The sequence below is a fragment of the Oncorhynchus clarkii genome, chromosome 26 (assembly GCF_045791955.1).
Source record: "Oncorhynchus clarkii lewisi isolate Uvic-CL-2024 chromosome 26, UVic_Ocla_1.0, whole genome shotgun sequence".
Classification (NCBI taxonomy): domain Eukaryota; kingdom Metazoa; phylum Chordata; class Actinopteri; order Salmoniformes; family Salmonidae; genus Oncorhynchus; species Oncorhynchus clarkii.
In genome coordinates this window covers 46118842-46142003 of record NC_092172.1, presented here as the reverse complement: position 1 = coordinate 46142003, position 23162 = coordinate 46118842, and the positions used below count along the sequence as shown (strand labels likewise).

Here is a 23162-nt window from a genome sequence, read left to right as displayed (position 1 = left end):
TAGAGATTACATCATCTGTGAATCTGTTGGGACAGTATGCAAATTGGAGTGGGTCTAGGGTTTCTGGGATAATGGTGTTGATGTGAGCCAAAAGAGATGACGTCATCTGTGGATCTGTTGGATCTGTTGGGGCGGTATGGGAATTGGAGTGGGTCTAGGGTGTCTGGGATAATGGTGTTGATGTGAGCCATGACCAGCCTTTCAAAGCATTTCATGGTAACAGACGCGAGTGCTACTGGGCGGAAGTCATTTACATAGGTTACCTTGGCATTCTCAGGCACAGGGACTATGGTGGTTTGCTTGAAACATGTAGGTATTACAGACTGGGTCTGGGAGAGGTTGAAAATGTCAGTGAATACACTTGCCATCTGGTGAACGCATGCTCTGAGTACACGTCATGGAAATCCGTCTGGCCATGCGGCCTTGTGAATGTTAACATGTTTAAAGGTCTTGCTCGCATCGGCTACGGAGAGCGTGATCACACAGTCGTTTCGAACAGCTGGTGCTCTCATTGCATGGTTCAGTGTTGCTTGTCTCAAAGTGAGCAAAGAACGCCTTTAGCTCGTCTTGAAGGCTCGCGTCACTGGGCAGCTTGCGGCTGGGTTTCCCTTTGTATTCTGTGATAGTTAGCAAGCCCTGCCACATTCGACGAGCGTCAGAGCCGGTGTATCAGGATTCGATCTTAGTCCTGTATTGACGCTTTGCTTGTTTGATGGTTCATTGGAGGGCGTAGCGGGATTTATTATAAGCGTCCGGATTAGTGACCCGCTCCTTGAAAGTCGTTAGCTTTAGCCTTTAGTTCAGTACGGATGTCGCCTGTAATCCAGGGCTTCTGGTTGGGATATGTACGAACGGTTACTGGAGACGACGTCGCCGATGCACTTAATAATTGGGTCCGGTGGTAAACTCCTCATGGGATGAATCCCGGGAACATATTCCACTCTGTTCTGGCGAACCAGTCCTGTAGTGATGGACCACTTCCGTATGAAGCGCCTCACTGTTACTTCCTGTTTGACTTTTTGCTTGTAAGCAGGAATCAGGAGGAACCAGGTTGTGATTAGAAAGGAAGAGGAAAGAGACCCACTTGATGGCCTTCCTGTTTGGCCCTGTCTGGGGGTGTCCTCGGAATGGGCCACAGTGTCTCCTGACCCCTCCTGTCTCAGCCTCCAGTATTTATGCTGCAGTAGTAGTTTGTGTGTCGGGGGGCTAGGGTCAGTTTGTTATATCTGGAGTACTTCTCCTGTCCTATTCGGTGTCCTGTGTGAATCTAGGTGTGCGTTCTCTAATTCTCTCCTTCTCTCTTTCTCTCTCTCAGAGGACCTGAGCCCTAGGACCATGCCCCAGGAATACCTGACATGATGACTCCTTGCTGTCCCCAGTCCACCTGGCTGTGCTGCTGCTCCAGTTTCAACTGTTCTGCCTTATTATTATTTGACCATGCTGATTATTTATGAACATTTGAACATCTTGGCATCTTGTTCTGTTATAATCTCCACCCGGCACAGCCAGAAGAGGACTGGCCACCCCACATAGCCTGGTTCCTCTCTAGGTTTCTTCCTAGGTTTTGGCTTTTCTAGGGAGTTTTTCACCGTGCTTCTACACCTGCATTGCTTGCTGTTTGGGGTTTTAGGCTGGGTTTCTGTACAGCACTTTGAGATCTCAGCTGATGTACGAAGGGCTATATAAATACATTTGATTTGATTTGATTTGCGCCCCGGGTCTCTGGGAGACGATGGTGCTGGGTTGTGATTAGGGACGGTGGTGCTGGGTTGTGATTAGGGACGGTGGTGCTGGGTTGTGATTAGGGACGGTGGTGCTGGGTTGTGATTAGGGACGGTGGTGCTGGGTTGTGATTAGGGACGGTGGTGCTGGGTTGTGATTAGGGACGGTGGTGCTGGGTTGTGATTAGGGACGGTGGTGCTGGGTTGTGATTAGGGACGGTGGTGCTGGGTTGTGATTAGAGACGGGTCTCTGGGAGACGGTGGTGCTGGGTTGTGATTAGGGACGGGTCTCTGGGAGACGGTGGTGCTGGGTTGTGATTAGGGACGGTGGTGCTGGGTTGTGATTAGGGACGGGTCTCTGGGAGACGGTGGTGCTGGGTTGTGATTAGGGACGGGTCTCTGGGAGACGGTGGTGCTGGGTTGTGATTAGGGACGGGTCTCTGGGAGACGGTGGTGCTGGGTTGTGATTAGGGACAGTGGTGCTGGGTTGTGATTAGAGAAAGGAAGAAAGAGACCCACTTGATGGCCTGCGCCCCGGGTCTCTGGGAGACGGTGGTGCTGAGGTCGATCATCTGGATCTTCAGGATCTCTGGGACGTTGGGCTCCTCCCTCACCGTGATGGACGTACGGAACAGCTTGAAGGTCACCACCACTGCCACGTACTGGAGAGCACAGAGAGGCATACAGGGGAATAAACAGACACACACACACACACACAGAGAGGCACACAGGGGTATAAACACACACAGAGAGAGGCATACAGGGGAATAAACACACACAGAGAGGCACACAGGGGAATAAACAGACACAGAGAGGCATACAGGGGAATACACACACACAGAGAGGCACACAGGGGAATAAACAGACACACAGAGAGGCATACAGGGGAATAAACACACACAGAGAGGCATACAGGGGAATAAACAGACAGAGAGGCATACAGGGGAATATACACACACAGAGAGGCATACAGGGGAATAAACAGACACACAGAGAGGCATACAGGGGAATAAACAGACACACACACAGAGAGGCACACAGGGGAATAAACACACACAGAGAGACATACAGGGGAATAAACAGACACAGTTTCCCAGGGAGCTGTCAGTACCGACACAGAAACAGACACAGAGACATACCTGCTTGGGTAAGGCCAGGTTGTTTCCCAGGGAGCTGTCAGTACCGACACAGAAACAGACACAGAGACATACCTGCTTGGGTAAGGCCAGGTTGTTTCCCAGGGAGCTGTCAGTACCAACGCCCGAGGACAGACACAGAGACATACCTGCTTGAGTAAGGCCAGGTTGTTTCCCAGGGAGCTGTCAGTACCAACGCCCGAGGACAGACACAGAGACATACCTGCTTGGGTAAGGCCAGGTTGTTTCTCAGGGAGCTGTCAGTACCGACACAGAAACAGACAGAGACATACCTGCTTGGGTAAGGCCAGGTTGTTTCCCAGGGAGCTGTCAGTACCAACGCCCGAGGACAGACACAGAGACATACCTGCTTGGGTAAGGCCAGGTTGTTTCCCAGGGAGCTGTCAGTACCAACGCCCGAGGACAGACACAGAGACATACCTGCTTGGGTAAGGCCAGGTTGTTTCTCAGGGAGCTGTCAGTACCAACGCCTGAGGACAGACTCAGAGACATACCTGCTTGGGTAAGGCCAGGTTGTTTCCCAGGGAGCTGTCAGTACCAACGCCTGAGGACAGACACAGAGACATACCTGCTTGGGTAAGGCCAGGTTGTTTCCCAGGGAGCTGTCAGTACCAACGCCTGAGGACAGACACAGAGACATACCTGCTTGGGTAAGGCCAGGTTGTTTCCCAGGGAGCTGTCAGTACCAACGCCCGAGGACAGACACAGAGACATACCTGCTTGGGTAAGGCCAGGTTGTTTCCCAGGGAGCTGTCAGTACCAACGCCCGAGGACAGACACAGAGACATACCTGCTTGGGTAAGGCCAGGTTGTTTCCCAGGGAGCTGTCAGTACCAACGCCCGAGGACAGACACAGAGACATACCTGCTTGGGTAAGGCCAGGTTGTTTCCCAGGGAGCTGTCAGTACCAACGCCCGAGGACAGACACAGAGACATACCTGCTTGGGTAAGGCCAGGTTGTTTCCCAGGGAGCTGTCAGTACCAACGCCCGAGGACAGACACAGAGACATACCTGCTTGGGTAAGGCCAGGTTGTTTCCCAGGGAGCTGTCAGTACCAACGCCCGAGGACAGACACAGAGACATACCTGCTTGGGTAAGGCCAGGTTGTTTCCCAGGGAGCTGTCAGTACCAACACCGAAGACAGACGACACAGAGACATACCTGCTTGGGTAAGGCCAGGTTGTGAGAACTACCACTGTATCCGATGGCCGTGTAGAGTTTAGCCTTCTCATCAGCAGACATCAACTCTTCAATGCCTGTAGCTAAAAAGGGGAGGGTTAAACATTAGGTACACCAATCAATGATGGTCAAACAAACAGAACACCAATCTATGTGTTCCCTGGTGTTCTCAAGGTTCCACGTGAGGACGATCAGGGACTGCATTCATCAATAATCTGAGAGTAGGAGGGGCTGATCTAACATCAGTTTGACCTTTTACGTTATAATGTATAAGGCTATATGGACAAAGTGGACCTGCTCTGAGATCAGAACTCCAAGTCTAAAACACAATGCACCGTAGCCTTGTCTCTCATTGAGGACAGAGGATTGAGCATGCTGGTCGTTAGTCTCTTGAGGGTTAGCTGGTCGTTAGTCTCTTGAGGGTTAGCTGGTCGTTAGTCTCTTGAGGGTTAGCTGGTCGTTAGTCTCTTGAGGGTTAGCTGGTCGTTAGTCTCTTGAGGGTTAGCTGGTCGTTAGTCTCTTGAGGGTTAGCTGGTCGTTAGTCTCTTGAGGGTTAGCTGGTCGTTAGTCTTGAGGGTTAGCTGGTCGTTAGTCTTGAGGGTTAGCTGGTCGTTAGTCTCGAGGTTAGCTGGTCGTTAGTCTCTTGAGGGTTAGCTAGTCGTTAGTCTCGAGGTTAGCTGGTCGTTAGTCTCGAGGGTTAGCTGGTCGTTAGTCTCGAGGTTAGCTGGTCGTTAGTCTCGAGGGTTAGCTGGTCGTTAGTCTCGAGGTTTAGCTGGTCGTTAGTCTCGAGGTTAGCTGGTCGTTAGTCTCTTGAGGGTTAGCTGGTTGTTAGTCTCTTGAGGGTTAGCTGGTCATTAGTTTGTTAGTATCTTGAGGGTTAGTTGGTCGTTAGTCTCGAGGGTTAGCTGGTCGTTAGTATCTTCAGGGTTAGCTGGTCATTAGTTTGTCTCGAGGGTTAGCTGGTCGTTAGTATCTTGAGGGTTAGTTGGTCATTAGTTTGTCAGTCTCTTGAGGGTTAGCTGGTTAGTCTCTTGAGGGTTAGCTGGTCGTTAGTCTCGAGGGTTAGCTGGTCGTTAGTCTCTTCAGGGTTAGCTGGTCATTAGTTTGTCAGTCTCTTGAGGGTTAGCTGGTCGTTAGTTTGTTAGTATCTTGAGGGTTAGCTGGTCGTTAATTTGTTAGTATCTTGAGGGTTGGCTGGTCGTTAGTCTCTTGAGGGTTAGCTGGTCGTTAGTTTGTTAGTATCTTGAGGGTTAGCTGGTCGTTAGTTTGTTAGTCTCTTGAGGGATAGCTGGTTCTTAGTTTGTTAGTCTCTTGAGGGATAGCTGGTTGTTAGTATCTTGAGGGTTAGCTGGTCGTTAATTTGTCTCGAGGGTTAGCTGGTCGTTAGTATCTTGAGGGTTAGCTGTCATTAGTTTGTCAGTCTCTTGAGGGTTAGCTGGTTGTTAGTCTCGAGGGTTAGCTGGTTGTTAGTATCTTCAGGGTTAGCTGGTCATTAGTTTGTCAGTCTCTTGAGGGTTAGCTGGTCGTTAGTTTGTTAGTATCTTGAGGGTTAGCTGGTTGTTAGTTTGTTGTTCTCTTGAGGGCTAGCTGGTTGTTAGTTTCTTGAGGGCTAGCTGGTTGTTAGTCTCTTGAGGGTTAGCTGGTCGTTAGTTAGTTAATCTCTTGAGGGTTAGCTGGTTGTTAGTTTGTTAGTCTCTTGAGGGTTAGCTGGTTGTTAGTCTCGAGGGTTAGCTGGTTGTTAGTTTTAGTATCTTGAGGGTTAGCTGGTCGTTAGTTTGTCAGTCTCTTGAGGGTTAGCTGGTCGTTAGTTTGTTAGTCTCTTGAGGGTTAGCTGGTCGTTAGTTTGTTAGTCTCTTGAGGGTTAGCTGGTCGTTAATTTGCCTCGAGGGTTAGCTGGTCGTTAGTTTGTTAGTATCTTGAGGGTTAGCTGTTCGTTAGTTTGTTAGTCTCTTGAGGGTTAGCTGGTCGTTAGTTTGTTAGTCTCTTAAGGGTTAGCTGGTCGTTAGTTTGTCAGTCTCGAGGGTTAGCTGGTCGTTAGTTTGTTAGTCTCTTGAGGGTTAGCTGGTCGTTCGTTTGTTAGTCTCTTGAGGGCTAGCTGGTTGTTAGTCTCTTGAGGGTTAGCTGGTCGTTAGTCTCGAGGGTTAGCTGGTCGTTAGTTTGTTTGTCTCGAGGGTTAGCTGGTCGTTAGTTTGTTAGTCTCTTGAGACTAACAAGAGTGTCCTGTTCATTGGTTACCTGTTCCTGATTTTGTGTGTGTGTGTGTGTGCATGTGTGCATGTGTGTGTGTGGTAACTGAGGAGTTCTCACTCTCTTCCTCCTGGGTTTCCTGTTCCTGCTCTTTCTTCTTCCCTTCCTTCCTTCCAAAGAAGCTGCTGAAAAATCCTCCTCCCTGCTTCTGGCTGGCCACAGCCTTCTTAGCTACGACCTTCTGCCCTGACCGGATCACCTGGAGGAGGGAGGGGGAGAGAAACAAGAAGAGGGAGGGAGGGAGGGAGACAGACAGAAGGAGGGAGGGAGACAGACAGGAGAGAGACGGGAGGAGGGGAGAGACGGGAGGGGTTGAGAGACGGGAGGAGGGGAGAGACGGGAGGAGGGGAGAGACGGGAGGAGGGGAGAGACGGGAGGAGGGGAGAGACGGGAGGAGGGGAGAGACGGGAGGAGGGGAGAGACAGGAGGAGAGAGACAGAGTTCAGAAACAGGTCCATGGGGAGAACCCTCCACAAAACCCCCCGTTGACCTGGTTTGTAAAACCCAGTAGTATACGGTAGATGTCTCCTGGTTAACGGGTACAACAGATATTATACAAACCTCCATCTGTGCTTGTTGCCGGGCCAGAGTGATGTTGAAGACATCCAGGCTCTTCTCCAGGTCCTGTATCTGCTTCTCTTGGTCCTCTCGGAGTTTACCCTGTGTGGTCAGCAGTTTGGCCTTGTAGGCTGCCCTGTAGGTCTTCAGAGTGTGGCGGTGCTTCCTGATGTTGGACCACGACCACATCTGGTTGAAACGTCTGATATGAACGTCCAGGATGCTGTTCATACTGTACTTCCACCTGGAAACAGCGCCACACTACCGTTAAGGTGCTGAGATGGAGATCAGTGGGCATTGTCCCAGTCTAATAAAACCTCAAGCCTAAGTTAAATAACATGGTGAAACTCCCAACACAACATTATCCCAACAACACATCTGCAGGTATACTTCCTTCAATTAGGATTGAAGACAACAACAACAACAACAATCTGAAAAGTACAAATTGTTTTGACACCATCCTGATACACAGATACCATGAACAACATTGACTAGTACTGCTCATTAGAATGTATGGAGTGGTGACTGGTTGGTTGGCTGACCGGCTGGTTGGCTGGCTGACTGGTTGGCTGGTTGACTGGTTGGCTGACTGGCTGGCTGAATGGTTGGCTGACTGGCTGGTTGGCTGGCTGACTGGTTGAATGGCTGACTGGTTGGCTGACTGACTGGTTGGCTGGCTGACTGGTTGGCTGGCTGGTTGGTTGGCTGGCTGACTGGTTGGCTAGCTGACTGGTTGGCTGGTTGACTGGCTGGCTGGTTGACTGGCTGGCTGGTTGGTTGACTTACCAGTGCTTGGCATTTGTGTGTACAGGTACATCAGGTCTGAACTTCCTGTAGGGTCCATTCTTCACCATACAGTCTATAGACTCTAGCAGGTCCACCATGGTTAGGTACTGAACAGGAAGAGACAAGATGATATCAGACTCTAGCAGGTCCACCATAGTTAGGTACTGAACAGGAAGAAACAACATGATATCAGTCTCTAACTCTAGCAGGTCCACCATGGTTAGGTACTGAACAGGAAGAGACAAGATGATATCAGACTCTAGCAGGTCCACCATAGTTAGGTACTGAACAGGAAGAGACAACATGATAGTCTATAGACTCTAAACAGACGCCTCACAAGTCCTCAACTGACAGCTTCATTAAATAGTACCCTCAAAACACCAGTCTCAACATCAACAGTGAAGAGGCGACTCCAGGATGCTGGCCTTCTAGGCAGAGTTCCTCTGTCCAGTCTCAACGTCAACAGTGAAGAGGTGACTCCGGGATGCTGGCATTCTAGGCAGAGTTCCTCTGTCCAGTCTCAACGTCAACAGTGAAGAGGAGACTCCGGGATGCTGGCCTTCTAGGCAGAGTTCCTCTGTCCAGTCTCAATGTCAACAGTGAAGAGGCGACTCCGGGATGCTGGCCTTCTAGGCAGAGTTCCTCTGTCCAGTCTCAACGTCAACAGTGAAGAGGAGACTCCGGGATGCTGGCCTTCTAGGCAGAGTTCCTCTGTCCAGTGTCTATGTTCTTTTGCCCATCTAATCTTTACTTTTTATTGGCCAGTCTGAGATATGGATTTTTTTCCAACTCTGCCTAGAAGGCAGGCATCCCGGAGTCACCTCTTCACTGTTGACGTTGAGACTGGACAGAGGAACTCTGCCTAGAAGGCCAGCATCCCAGAGTCGCCTCTTCACTGTTGACGTTGAGACTGGACAGAGGAACTCTGCCTAGAAGGCCAGCATCCCAGAGTCACCTCTTCACTGTTGACGTTGAGACTGGACAGAGGAACTCTGCCTAGAAGGCCAGCATCCCAGAGTCACCTCTTCACTGTTGACGTTGAGACTGGACAGAGGAACTCTGCCTAGAAGGCCAGCATCCCAGAGTCACCTCTTCACTGTTGACGTTGAGACTGGACAGAGGAACTCTGCCTAGAAGGCCAGCATCCCAGAGTCGCCTCTTCACTGTTGACGTTGAGACTGGACAGAGGAACTCTGCCTAGAAGGCCAGCATCCCGGAGTCACCTCTTCACTGTTGACGTTGAGACTGGACAGAGGAACTCTGCCTAGAAGGCCAGCATCCCAGAGTCACCTCTTCACTGTTGACGTTGAGACTGGACAGAGGAACTCTGCCTAGAAGGCCAGCATCCCAGAGTCACCTCTTCACTGTTGACGTTGAGACTGGACAGAGGAACTTTGCCTAGAAGGCCAGCATCCCGGAGTCGCCTCTTCACTGTTGACGTTGAGACTGGACAGAGGAACTCTGCCTAGAAGGACAGCATCCCGGAGTCGCCTCTTCACTGTTGACGTTGAGACTGGACAGAGGAACTCTTTCTAGAAGGCCAGCATCCCAGAGTCGCCTCTTCACTGTTGACGTTGAGACCGGTGTTTTGCAGGTACTATTTAATGAAGCTGCCAGTTGAGGACTTGTGAGGCGTCTGTTTCTCAAACTAGACACTCTAATGTACTTGTCCTCTTGCTCAGTTGTGCACCGGGGCCTCCCAGTCTTTCTATTCTGGTTAGAGCCAGTTTGCTCTGTTCTGTGAAGGGAGTAGTACACAGCGTTGTATAAGATGCTCAGTCAGTCCATTCAACTAGGTTTTTAGTAGGTTTTAGTAGGTTTTAGTAGGACAAAACAAGCACATAGATGCTCTGATACAGATGCTCAGTCAGTCAATTCAACTAGGTTTTAGTAGGACAAAACAAGCACATTATCAACTACAGGAAGTAAAGCCTTCTTCAAGTCAGCAGAATCACCGCCAGGAAGGTTTGATCAGCTATGTTCTAAGTTGGCGTGTGTCTGTGTGTGTGTGTGTGTGTGTGTGAGTCTGGTCTGTGTGTCTGTGTGTGTGTGTGTGTGTGTGTGTACCTGTGGTCTGGTCATCTCTACTGCTACATTCTGAACCTCCAGATACAGGCTGGCTTTGGGAGACTTCAGCTCAATCTCAGCACTCGGGTTGATTACCATTTTAGCAGAGGCAAAGATGGGTTTGAAAACTGCATGGGGGGGAAGCGAGAAAGAAAGAGACAGAGAGAGAGAGAGAGAACATCCTATGAATTCTACTTTAATATGAGACCAGCATCTTGATGGATCATTCGCCCCTCCAACTTCTAGGGTCGGTTAGACTAGACACCGTGCTCATTGGAGAATCTCTAATGAAAGTGCTCCTTAGTCCAGGATTAGCATTCATCTCAATCCTAGAGACTGACAGTCACAAGACGCTCAGAGACAGACAGTCACAAGACGCTCAGAGACAGACAGAGAGAACAGACTACCACATCTACATCATGGAATCACCAGATTCACATTGGTCTGTCATAAAGCTGTCACATCTGTCTTCTAGGCCACCAGTTCCCTCTGAGGGTTTCCTCATCTTTAGAAGGTTGGGAAGACAGCCGTTTACAGCTAACAGAGGACAATATAAGCCAGTATACACCCAGCCAGTATACACCCAGCCAGTATACACCCAGCCAGTATACACCCAGTCAGTATACACCCAGCCAGTATACACCCAGCCAGTATACACCCAGCCAGTATATACCCAGCCAGTATACACCCTGTATACACCCAGCCAGTATACACCCTGTATACACCCAGCCAGTATACACCCAGCCAGTATACACCCAGCCAGTATACACCCAGGCAGTATACACCCAGTCAGTATACACCCAGTCAGTATACACCCAGTATACACCCAGCCAGTATACACCCAGTCAGTATACACCCAGCCAGTATACACCCAGCCAGTATACACCCAGCCAGTATACACCCAGCCAGTATACACCCAGCCAGTATACACCCTGTATACACCCAGCCAGTATACACCCAGCCAGTATACACCCAGCCAGTATACAGCCAGCCAGTATACAGCCAGCCAGTATACAGCCAGCCAGTATACACCCAGCCAGTATACACCCAGCCAGTATACACCCAGCCAGTATACACCCAGCCAGTATACACCCTGTATACACCCAGCCAGTATACACCCAGCCAGTATACACCCAGCCAGTATACAGCCAGCCAGTATACAGCCAGCCAGTATACACCCAGCCAGTATACACCCAGCCAGTATACACCCAGCCAGTATACACCCAGCCAGTATACACCCAGCCAGTATACACCCAGCCAGTATACACCCAGCCAGTATACACCCAGCCAGTATACACCCAGTCAGTATACACCCAGCCAGTATACACCCAGTCAGTATACACCCAGCCAGTATACACCCAGCCAGTATACACCCAGCCAGTATACACCCAGCCAGTATACACCCAGCCAGTATACACCCAGCCAGTATACACCCAGTCAGTATACACCCAGCCAGTATATACCCAGTATACACCCAGCCAGTATACACCCAGCCAGTACACACCCAGCCAGTATACACCCAGCCAGTATACACCCAGGCAGTATACACCCAGGCAGTATACACCCAGGCAGTATACACCCAGCCAGTATACACCCTGTATACACCCAGCCAGTATACACCCTGTATACACCCAGCCAGTATACACCCAGGCAGTATACACCCAGCCAGTATACACCCAGCCAGTATACACCCAGCCAGTATACACCCAGCCAGTATACACCCAGCCAGTATACACCCAGCCAGTATACAGCCAGCCAGTATACAGCCAGCCAGTATACAGCCAGCCAGTATACACCCAGCCAGTATACACCCAGCCAGTATACACCCAGCCAGTATACACCCAGCCAGTATACACCCAGTATACACCCAGCCAGTATACACCCAGCCAGTACACACCCAGCCAGTATACACCCAGTCAGTATACACCCAGCCAGTATACACCCAGCCAGTATACACCCAGCCAGTATACACCCAGCCAGTATACACCCAGCCAGTATACACCCAGCCAGTATACACCCAGCCAGTATACATCCAGCCAGTATACACCCAGTCAGTATACACCCAGCCAGTATACACCCAGGCAGTATACACCCAGCCAGTATACACCCAGTCAGTATACAGCCAGCCAGTATACACCCAGCCAGTATACAGCCAGCCAGTAGACACCCAGCCAGTATACACCCAGTCAGTATACACCCAGCCAGTATACACCCAGCCAGTATACACCCAGCCAGTATACAGCCAGCCAGTATACAGCCAGCCAGTATACAGCCAGCCAGTAGACACCCAGCCAGTATACACCCAGCCAGTATACACCCAGCCAGTATACACCCAGCCAGTATACACCCAGCCAGTATATACCCAGCCAGTATACACCCAGCCAGTATACACCCAGCCAGTATACACCCAGCCAGTATACACCCAGCCAGTATACACCCAGTCAGTATACACCCAGCCAGTATACACCCAGCCAGTATACACCCAGCCAGTATACATGTGTACTAGGTTTCACAGAGAGGATAAGATAAAAGGATTCAACATTTAAAAGCAACATGACGATTGGTTTCCTCTCCTGGATTGGCTGGCTGGTTGCCATGGAGTCAAACGAAAACTTTAATTTAAAAAAATGGATTGATGGAAGGACACCTTTCGCTGTCTTTTGTAATGGAAAGTGTGTGTGTGTGTGTGTGGTGTGTGTGTGTGGTGTGTGTGTCTGTGTGTGTGGTGTGTGTGTGTGTGGTGTGTGTGTGGTGTGTGTGTAGTGTGGTGTGTGTGTGTTCGTGTTACCCAAGGTACATACTATATTGGTAGTCTTTGATCTCTTGGTCCTTGGTACTGATTCCGTCCTTCAGCTTTTCCTGGACAGACACAAAGACAAGGAAGAGGATTAGAAATCACACAGACATGACTCTGGTCTTCTGTAGCTCCAGTTGGTAGAGCATCGTGCTTGCAACGCCAGGGGCGTGGGTTCGATTCCCGGGAACACCCATAAGACGGTGTTAACCTCTCCTCCCTCATTATATTATAGATCCCTGTATGAAGTACGACAACAACACTGACGGTGTTAACCTCTCTAACCTCTCCTCCCGCATTATATTATAGATCCCTGTATGAGGTACTACAACAACACTGACGGGGTTAACCTCTCTAACCTCTCCTCCCTCATTATATTATAGATCCCTGTATGAGTTACTACAACAACACTGACGGTGTTAACCTCTCTAACCTCTCCTCTCTCATTATATTATAGATCCCTGTATGAGGTACTACAACAACACTGACGGTGTTAACCTCTCTAACCTCTCCTCCCTCATTATATTATAGATCCCTGTATGAGGAACTACAACAACACTGACAGTGTTAAACTCTCCTCCCTCATTATATTATAGATCCCTGTATGAGGTACTACAACAACACTGACAGTGTTAACCTCTAACCTCTCCTCCCTCATTATATTATAGATCCCTGTATGAGGTACTACAACAACACTGACAGTGTTAACCTCTAACCTCTCCTCCCTCATTATATTATAGATCCCTGTATGAGGTACTACAACAACACTGACAGTGTTAACCTCTCTAACCTCTCCTCCCTCATTATATTATAGATCCCTGTATGAGGTACTACAACAACACTGACAGTGTTAACCTCTAACCTCTCCTCATTATATTATAGATCCCTGTATGAGGTACTACAACAACACTGACGGGGTTAACCTCTAACCTCTCCTCCCTCATTATATTATAGATCCCTGTATGAGTTACTACAACAACACTGACGGTGTTAACCTCTCTAACCTCTCCTCCCTCATTATATTACAGATCCCTGTATGAGGTACTACAACAACACTGACAGTGTTAACCTCTCCTCCCTCATTATATTATAGATCCCTGTATGAGGAACTACAACAACACTGACAGTGTTAACCTCTAACCTCTCCTCCCTCATTATATTATAGATCCCTGTATGAGGTACTACAACAACACTGGCAGTGTTAACCTCTAACCTCTCCTCCCTCATTATATTATAGATCCCTGTATGAGGAACTACAACAACACTGACAGTGTTAACCTCTAACCTCTCCTCCCTCATTATATTATAGATCCCTGTATGAGGTACTACAACAACACTGACAGTGTTAACCTCTCTAACCTCTCCTCCCTCATTATATTATAGATCCCTGTATGAGGTACTACAACAACACTGGCAGTGTTAACCTCTCTAACCTCTCCTCCCTCATTATATTATAGATCCCTGTATGAGGAACTACAACAACACTGACGGTGTTAACCTCTCTAACCTCTCCTCCCTCATTATATTATAGATCCCTGTATGAGGAACTACAACAACACTGACGGTGTTAAACTCTCCTCCCTCATTATATTATAGATCCCTGTATGAGGAACTACAACAACACTGGCAGTGTTAACCTCTCTAACCTCTCCTCCCTCATTATATTATAGATCCCTGTATGAGGAACTACAACAACACTGACGGTGTTAAACTCTCCTCCCTCATTATATTATAGATCCCTGTATGAGGAACTACAACAACACTGGCGGTGTTAACCTCTCTAACCTCTCCTCCCTCATTATATTATAGATCCCTGTATGAGGAACTACAACAACACTGACGGTGTTAAACTCTCCTCCCTCATTATATTATAGATCCCTGTATGAGGAACTACAACAACACTGGCGGTGTTAACCTCTCTAACCTCTCCTCCCTCATTATATTATAGATCCCTGTATGAGGAACTACAACAACACTGACGGTGTTAACCTCTCCTCCATCATTATATTACAGATCCCTGTATGAGGTACTACAACAACACTGACGGTGTTAACCTCTAACCTCTCCTCCCTCATTATATTATAGATCCCTGTATGAGGTACTACAACAACACTGACGGTGTTAACCTCTCTAACCTCTCCTCCCTCATTATATTATAGATCCCTGTATGAGGTACTACAACAACACTGACGGTGTTAACCTCTCTAACCTCTCCTCCCTCATTATATTATAGATCCCTGTATGAGGTACTACAACAACACTGACAGTGTTAACCTCTCTAACCTCTCCTCCCTCATTATATTATAGATCCCTGTATGAGGTACTACAACAACACTGATGGTGTTAACCTCTCTAACCTCTCCTCCCTCATATTATAGATCCCTGTATGAGGTACTACAACAACACTGACAGTGTTAACCTCTCTAACCTCTCCTCCCTCATATTATAGATCCCTGTATGAGGTACTACAACAACACTGACAGTGTTAACCTCTCTAACCTCTCCTCCCTCATTATATTATAGATCCCTGTATGAGGTACTACAACAACACTGACAGTGTTAACCTCTCTAACCTCTCCTTCTCCTCTCCTGTTTTATAGACATTTGCATTTTCCTCAATAAACCCTGCAGATCATTAATCCAACACACCACATACAGTGGTACAACTGGAGAACAGACATTATGTAACCTACTGTAGACAGAACCAGGACTCAGTCTGAATACAAACTGAACAGACATTATGTAACCTACTGTAGACAGAACCAGTACTCAGTCTGAATACAAACTGAACAACAGACATTAATTAACCTACTGTAGACAGAACCAGGACTCAGTCTGAATACAACCTGAACAGACATTATGTAACCTACTGTAGACAGAACCAGGACTCAGTCTGAATACAACCTGAACAGACATTATGTAACCTACTGTAGACAGAACCAGGACTCAGTCTGAATACAAACTGAACAGACATTATGTAACCTACTGTAGACAGAACCAGGACTCTGTCTGAATACAACCTGAACAGACATTATGTAACCTACTGTAGACAGAACCAGGACTCTGAATACAACCTGAACAGACATTATGTAACCTACTGTAGACAGAACCAGGACTCTGAATACAACCTGAACAGACATTATGTAACCTACTGTAGACAGAACCAGGACTCAGTCTGAATACAAACTGAACAGACATTATGTAACCTACTGTAGACAGAACCAGTACTCAGTCTGAATACAAACTGAACAACAGACATTAATTAACCTACTGTAGACAGAACCAGGACTCAGTCTGAATACAAACTGAACAGACATTATGTAACCTACTGTAGACAGAACCAGTACTCAGTCTGAATACAAACTGAACAGACATTATGTAACCTACTGTAGACAGAACCAGGACTCAGTCTGAATACAAACTGAACAGACATTATGTAACCTACTGTAGACAGAGCCAGTACTCAGTCTGAATACAAACTGAACAGACATTATGTAACCTACTGTAGACAGAACCAGTACTCAGTCTGAATACAAACTGAACAGACATTATGTAACCTACTGTAGACAGAACCAGGACTCAGTCTGAATACAACCTGAACAGACATTATGTAACCTACTGTAGACAGAACCAGGACTCAGTCTGAATACAAACTGAACAGACATTATGTAACCTACTGTAGACAGAACCAGTACTCAGTCTGAATACAAACTGAACAGACATTATGTAACCTACTGTAGACAGAACCAGGACTCTGAATACAAACTGAACAGACATTATGTAACCTACTGTAGACAGAACCAGGACTCTGAATACAAACTGAACAGACATTATGTAACCTACTGTAGACAGAACCAGGACTCTGAATACAAACTGAACAGACATTATGTAACCTAGTGTAGACAGAACCAGGACTCTGAATACAAACTGAACAGACATTATGTAACCTAGTGTAGACAGAACCAGGACTCTGAATACAAACTGAACAGACATTATGTAACCTAGTGTAGACAGAACCAGGACTCTGAATACAAACTGGACAGACATTATGTAACCTAGTGTTGTTATCACTGGATGGTCTGAATATAGTATGTAACCTAGTGTTGTTATCACTGGATGGTCTGAATATAGTATGTAACCTAGTGTTGTTATCACTGGATGGTCTGAATATAGTATGTAACCTAGTGTTGTTATCACTGGATGGTCTGAATATAGTATGTAACCTAGTGTTGTTATCACTGGATGGTCTGAATATAGTATGTAACCTAGTGTTGTTATCACTGGATGGTCTGAATATAGTATGTAACCTAGTGTTGTTATCACTGGACGGTCTGAATATAGTATGTAACCTAGTGTTGTTATCACTGGACGGTCTGAATATAGTATGTAACCTAGTGTTGTTATCACTGGACGGTCTGAATATAGTATGTAACCTAGTGTTGTTATCACTGGACGGTCTGAATATAGTATGTAACCTAGTGTTGTTATCACTGGACGGTCTGAATATAGTATGTAACCTAGTGTTGTTATCACTGGATGGTCTGAATATAGTATGTAACCTAGTGTTGTTATCACTGGATGGTCTGAATATAGTATGTAACCTAGTGTTGTTATCGCTGGATGGTCTGAATATAGTATGTAACCTAGTGTTGTTATCACTGGACGGTCTGAATATAGTATGTAACCTAGTGTTGTTATCACTGGACGGTCTGAATATAGTATGTAACCTAGTGTTGTTATCACTGGATGGTCTGAATATAGTATGTAACCTAGTGTTGTTATCACTGGATGGTCTGAATATAGTATGTAACCTAGTGTTGTTATCACTGGATGGTCTGAATATAGTATGTAACCTAGTGTTGTTATCACTGGATGGTCTGAATATAGTATGTAACCTAGTGTTGTTATCACTGGATGGTCTGAATATAGTATGTAACCTAGTGTTGTTATCACTGGATGGTCTGAATATAGTATGTAACCTAGTGTTGTTATCACTGGATGGTCTGAATATAGTATGTAACCTAGTGTTGTTATCACTGGATGGTCTGAATATAGTATGTAACCTAGTGTTGTTATCACTGGATGGTCTGAATATAGTATGTAACCTAGTGTTGTTATCACTGGATGGTCTGAATATAGTATGTAACCTAGTGTTGTTATCACTGGACGGTCTGAATATAGTATGTAACCTAGTGTTGTTATCACTGGATGGTCTGAATATAGTATGTAACCTAGTGTTGTTATCACTGGACGGTCTGAATATAGTATGTAACCTAGTGTTGTTATCACTGGATGGTCTGAATATAGTATGTAACCTAGTGTTGTTATCACTGGACGGTCTGAATATAGTATGTAACCTAGTGTTGTTATCACTGGATGGTCTGAATATAGTATGTAACCTAGTGTTGTTATCACTGGATGGTCTGAATATAGTATGTAACCTAGTGTTGTTATCACTGGATGGTCTGATGGAATATTTAATTAAAAAGCTGATTATGGGCCACTTTGTCTCGTCTTGCGTCACAATACTGATTTCCTAACTCCCCTGTGTGTTCCTATGTGTGTGTGTGTGTGTGTGTGTGTGTGTGTGTGTGTGTGTGTGTGTGTGTTCTGTCGGGGTAATTGTAATACAGGGGGGTTGTGCAATATGTATTAATAGCTACTAGGCTGTGAGAGCAAACACACCATGTCCACATGAGGAACAGATGGCTGGACGCACCTGGGCCATACCTGGGACACGTGACGGGGGATTTGGGTCTGGCAGGGAGAGGAAAACTGAATGTTCCTGATTGGGACGGAGTTCCCCATCAGTCTGTACAACACGGAGCTATGAGGATCGTTCTGTTCCCTATGACACAGAGCTATGAGGATCGTTCTGTTCTCTATCAGTCTGTACAACACGGAGCTATGAGGATCGTTCTGTTCCCTATCAGTCTGTACAACACAGAGCTGTGAGGATCGTTCTGTTCTCTATAACACAGAGCTATGAGGATCGTTATGTTCCCTATAACACAGAGCTGTGAGGATCGTTCTGTTCTCTATCAGTCTGTACAACACAGAGCTATGAGGATCGTTCTGTTCCCTATGACACAGAGCTATGAGGATCGTTCTGTTCTCTATCAGTCTGTACAACACAGAGCTGTGAGGATCGTTCTGTTCTCTATCAGTCTGTACAACACAGAGCTGTGAGGATCGTTCTGTTCCCTATGACACAGAGCTGTGAGGATCGTTCTGTTCCCTATAACACAGAGCTATGAGGATCGTTCTGTTCCCTATAACACAGAGCTATGAGGATCGTTCTGTTCCCTATAACACAGAGCTATGAGGATCGTTCTGTTCTCTATAACACAGAGCTATGAGGATCGTTCTGTTCCCTATGACACAGAGCTGTGAGGATCGTTCTGTTCCCTATCAGTCAATACAACACAGAGCTGTGTGATCGTTCTGTTCTCTATCAGTCTGTACAACACAGAGCTGTGAGGATCGTTCTGTTCTCTATAACACAGAGCTATGAGGATCGTTATGTTCCCTATAACACAGAGCTGTGAGGATCGTTCTGTTCTCTATCAGTCTGTACAACACAGAGCTATGAGGATCGTTCTGTTCCCTATGACACAGAGCTATGAGGATCGTTCTGTTCTCTATCAGTCTGTACAACACAGAGCTGTGAGGATCGTTCTGTTCCCTATCAGTCAATACAACACAGAGCTGTGAGGATCGTTCTGTTCTCTATCAGTCTGTACAACACAGAGCTGTGAGGATCGTTCTGTTCCCTATCAGTCTGTACAACCCAGAGCTATGAGGATCGTTCTGTTCTCTATCAGTCTGTACAACACAGAGCTGTGAGGATCGTTCTGTTCTCTATAACACAGAGCTATGAGGATCGTTATGTTCCCTATAACACAGAGCTGTGAGGATCGTTCTGTTCTCTATCAGTCTGTACAACACAGAGCTATGAGGATCGTTCTGTTCCCTATGACACAGAGCTATGAGGATCGTTCTGTTCTCTATCAGTCTGTACAACACAGAGCTGTGAGGATCGTTCTGTTCTCTATCAGTCTGTACAACACAGAGCTGTGAGGATCGTTCTGTTCCCTATGACACAGAGCTGTGAGGATCGTTCTGTTCCCTATAACACAGAGCTATGAGGATCGTTCTGTTCCCTATAACACAGAGCTATGAGGATCGTTCTGTTCCCTATAACACAGAGCTATGAGGATCGTTCTGTTCCCTATAACACAGAGCTATGAGGATCGTTCTGTTCTCTATAACACAGAGCTATGAGGATCGTTCTGTTCCCTATGACACAGAGCTGTGAGGATCGTTCTGTTCCCTATCAGTCAATACAACACAGAGCTGTGTGATCGTTCTGTTCTCTATCAGTCTGTACAACACAGAGCTGTGAGGATCGTTCTGTTCTCTATAACACAGAGCTATGAGGATCGTTATGTTCCCTATAACACAGAGCTGTGAGGATCGTTCTGTTCTCTATCAGTCTGTACAACACAGAGCTATGAGGATCGTTCTGTTCCCTATGACACAGAGCTATGAGGATCGTTCTGTTCTCTATCAGTCTGTACAACACAGAGCTGTGAGGATCGTTCTGTTCCCTATCAGTCAATACAACACAGAGCTGTGAGGATCGTTCTGTTCTCTATCAGTCTGTACAACACAGAGCTGTGAGGATCGTTCTGTTCCCTATCAGTCTGTACAACCCAGAGCTATGAGGATCGTTCTGTTCTCTATCAGTCTGTACAACACAGAGCTATGAGGATCGTTCTGTTCCCTATAACACAGAGCTATGAGGATCGTTCTGTTCCCTATCAGTCTGTACAACACAGAGCTATGAGGATCGTTCTGTTCCCTATCAGTCAATACAACACAGAGCTGTGAGGATCGTTCTGTTCTCTATCAGTCTGTACAACACAGAGCTATGAGGATCGTTCTGTTCCCTATGACACAGAGCTATGAGGATCGTTCTGTTCTCTATCAGTCTGTACAACACAGAGCTGTGAGGATCGTTCTGTTCTCTATCAGTCTGTACAACACAGAGCTGTGAGGATCGTTCTGTTCCCTATCAGTCAATACAACACAGAGCTGTGAGGATCGTTCTGTTCTCTATCAGTCTGTACAACACAGAGCTGTGAGGATCGTTCTGTTCTCTATCAGTCTGTACAACACAGAGCTGTGAGGATCGTTCTGTTCTCTATCAGTCTGTACAACACAGAGCTGTGAGGATCGTTCTGTTCTCTATCAGTCTGTACAACACAGAGCTGTGAGGATCGTTCTGTTCTCTATCAGTCTGTACAACACAGAGCTGTGAGGATCGTTCTGTTCCCTATCAGTCAATACAACACAGAGCTGTGAGGATCGTTCTGTTCTCTATCAGTCTGTACAACACAGAGCTGTGAGGATCGTTCTGTTCTCTATCAGTCTGTACAACACAGAGCTGTGAGGATCGTTCTGTTCCCTATGACACAGAGCTATGAGGATCGTTCTGTTCTCTATAACAGAGCTATGAGGATCGTTCTGTTCCCTATCAGTCTGTACAACACAGAGCTCTGAGGATCGTTCTGTTCTCTATCAGTCTGTACAACACAGAGCTGTGAGGATCGTTCTGTTCCCTATAACACAGAGCTATGAGGATCGTTCTGTTCTCTATAACAGAGCTATGAGGATCGTTCTGTTCCCTATCAGTCTGTACAACACAGAGCTCTGAGGATCGTTCTGTTCTCTATCAGTCTGTACAACAAAGAGCTATGAGGATCGTTCTGTTCCCTATGACACAGAGCTATGAGGATCGTTCTGTTCTCTATCAGTCAGTACGACACAGAGCTGTGAGGATCGTTCTGTTCTCTATCAGTCAGTACAACACAGAGCTCTGAGGATCGTTCTGTACAACACAGGCAACACCAGTGAGAGACAACAGGTGACAGACAACTGGTGTTGCCTGTTGTGAGAGACAACAGGCAACACCAGTGAGAGACAACAGGCAAGGTAACCAGGCAACCAAAAGTTGAAAATCAAATCCAGGGGGCGGCTAAATAAACTGACTGGATCTCTAATAAACTAATCAACCAATCACTGACTGGATCTCTAATAAACTAATAAACCAATCACTGACTGGACCTCTAATAAACTAATCAACCAATCACTGACTGGACCTCTAATAAACTAATCAACCAATCACTGACTGGACCTCTAATAAACTAATCAACCAATCACTGACTGGACCTCTAATAAACTAATCAACCAATCACTGACTGGATCTCTAATAAACCAATCACTGACTGGATCTCTAATAAACTAATCAACCAATCACTGAATGGAGCTCTAATAAACTAATCGACCAATCACTGACTGGACCTCTAATAAACTAATCAACCAATCACTGAATGGAGCTCTAATAAACTAATCAACCAATCACTGACTGGACCTCTAATAAACTAATCAACCAATCAAATGCTTTTTATAAAGCTATTTTTTACATCAGCAGTTGTCCCAAAGTGCCCCAGCGAGACCCAGCCGAACACCAACCCATCTAAGGTGTTCTATTTCCAGCCGTGAGGCTGGATGGATGCAGTGCTACTCTGATTCAGACATGTGAATAGCTGACGGAAACACTGACTTAGTTACACTTCATTCCAGATGAGAGAACGTCAGACGGCTACGTCACACACACACCACCCACCCCCACACACACACCTCGTAATAATGCTTCTCAACCTGAGGCAACTACCAGCCAGCACCCATTATGCTGTCTGCAGAGCTGAGGAAAGACACTGATCCGTTTATCCGTGATGTGCCTGTGTTTACCCTGCATGACCAGCAACAGTACACACAGAGACCTGAGCAGTCCATCACAGATAACACACACCTAGGGAAGACCTGAGCAGTCCATCACAGATAACACACACCTAGAGAAGACCTGAGCAGTCCATCACAGATAACACACACCTAGAGAAGACCTGAGCAGTCCATCACAGATGACAGACACCTAGAGAAGACCTGAGCAGTCCATCACAGATAACACACACCTAGAGAAGACCTGAGCAGTCCATCACAGATAACACACACCTAGAGAACAAGACCTGAGCAGTCCATCACAGATGACACACACCTAGAGAAGACCTGAGCAGTCCCATCACAGATAACACACACCTAGGGAAGACCTGAGCAGTCCATCACAGATAACACACACCTAGAGAAGACCCGAGCAGTCCCATCACAGATAACACACACCTAGAGAACAAGACCTGAGCAGTCCATCACAGATAACACACACCTAGAGAAGACCTGAGCAGTCCATCACAGATAACAGACACCTAGAGAAGACCTGAGCAGTCCATCACAGATAACACACACCTAGAGAACAAGACCTGAGCAGTCCATCACAGATAACACACACCTAGAGAAGACCTGAGCAGTCCATCACAGATAACACACCTAGAGAAGACCTGAGCAGTCCATCACAGATAACACACACCTAGAGAACAAGACCTGAGCAGTCCATCACAGATAACACACACCTAGAGAAGACCTGAGCAGTCCATCACAGATAACACACACCTAGAGAAGACCCGAGCAGTCCCATCACAGATAACACACACCTAGGGAAGACCTGAGCAGTCCATCACAGATAACACACACCT

At 46.7% G+C, this 23162-nt stretch overlaps 1 protein-coding gene across 1 annotated transcript in view; it reads right to left on the bottom strand.

Moving 5' to 3' along the window:
* LOC139385252 (vacuolar protein sorting 13 homolog C) overlaps window positions 1–23162 on the bottom strand; it is a 204483-nt gene that overhangs the window by 139819 nt on the left and 41502 nt on the right. The window contains exons 12-18 of the mRNA XM_071130409.1: window positions 12518–12575; window positions 9717–9844; window positions 7650–7756; window positions 6867–7107; window positions 6366–6504; window positions 4041–4141; window positions 2241–2383 (exon numbers count right to left, since the gene is read on the bottom strand). Of these exons, the coding sequence (XP_070986510.1) occupies window positions 2241–2383; window positions 4041–4141; window positions 6366–6504; window positions 6867–7107; window positions 7650–7756; window positions 9717–9844; window positions 12518–12575 (917 nt within the window). The remainder of the gene's footprint in view (window positions 1–2240; window positions 2384–4040; window positions 4142–6365; window positions 6505–6866; window positions 7108–7649; window positions 7757–9716; window positions 9845–12517; window positions 12576–23162) is intronic.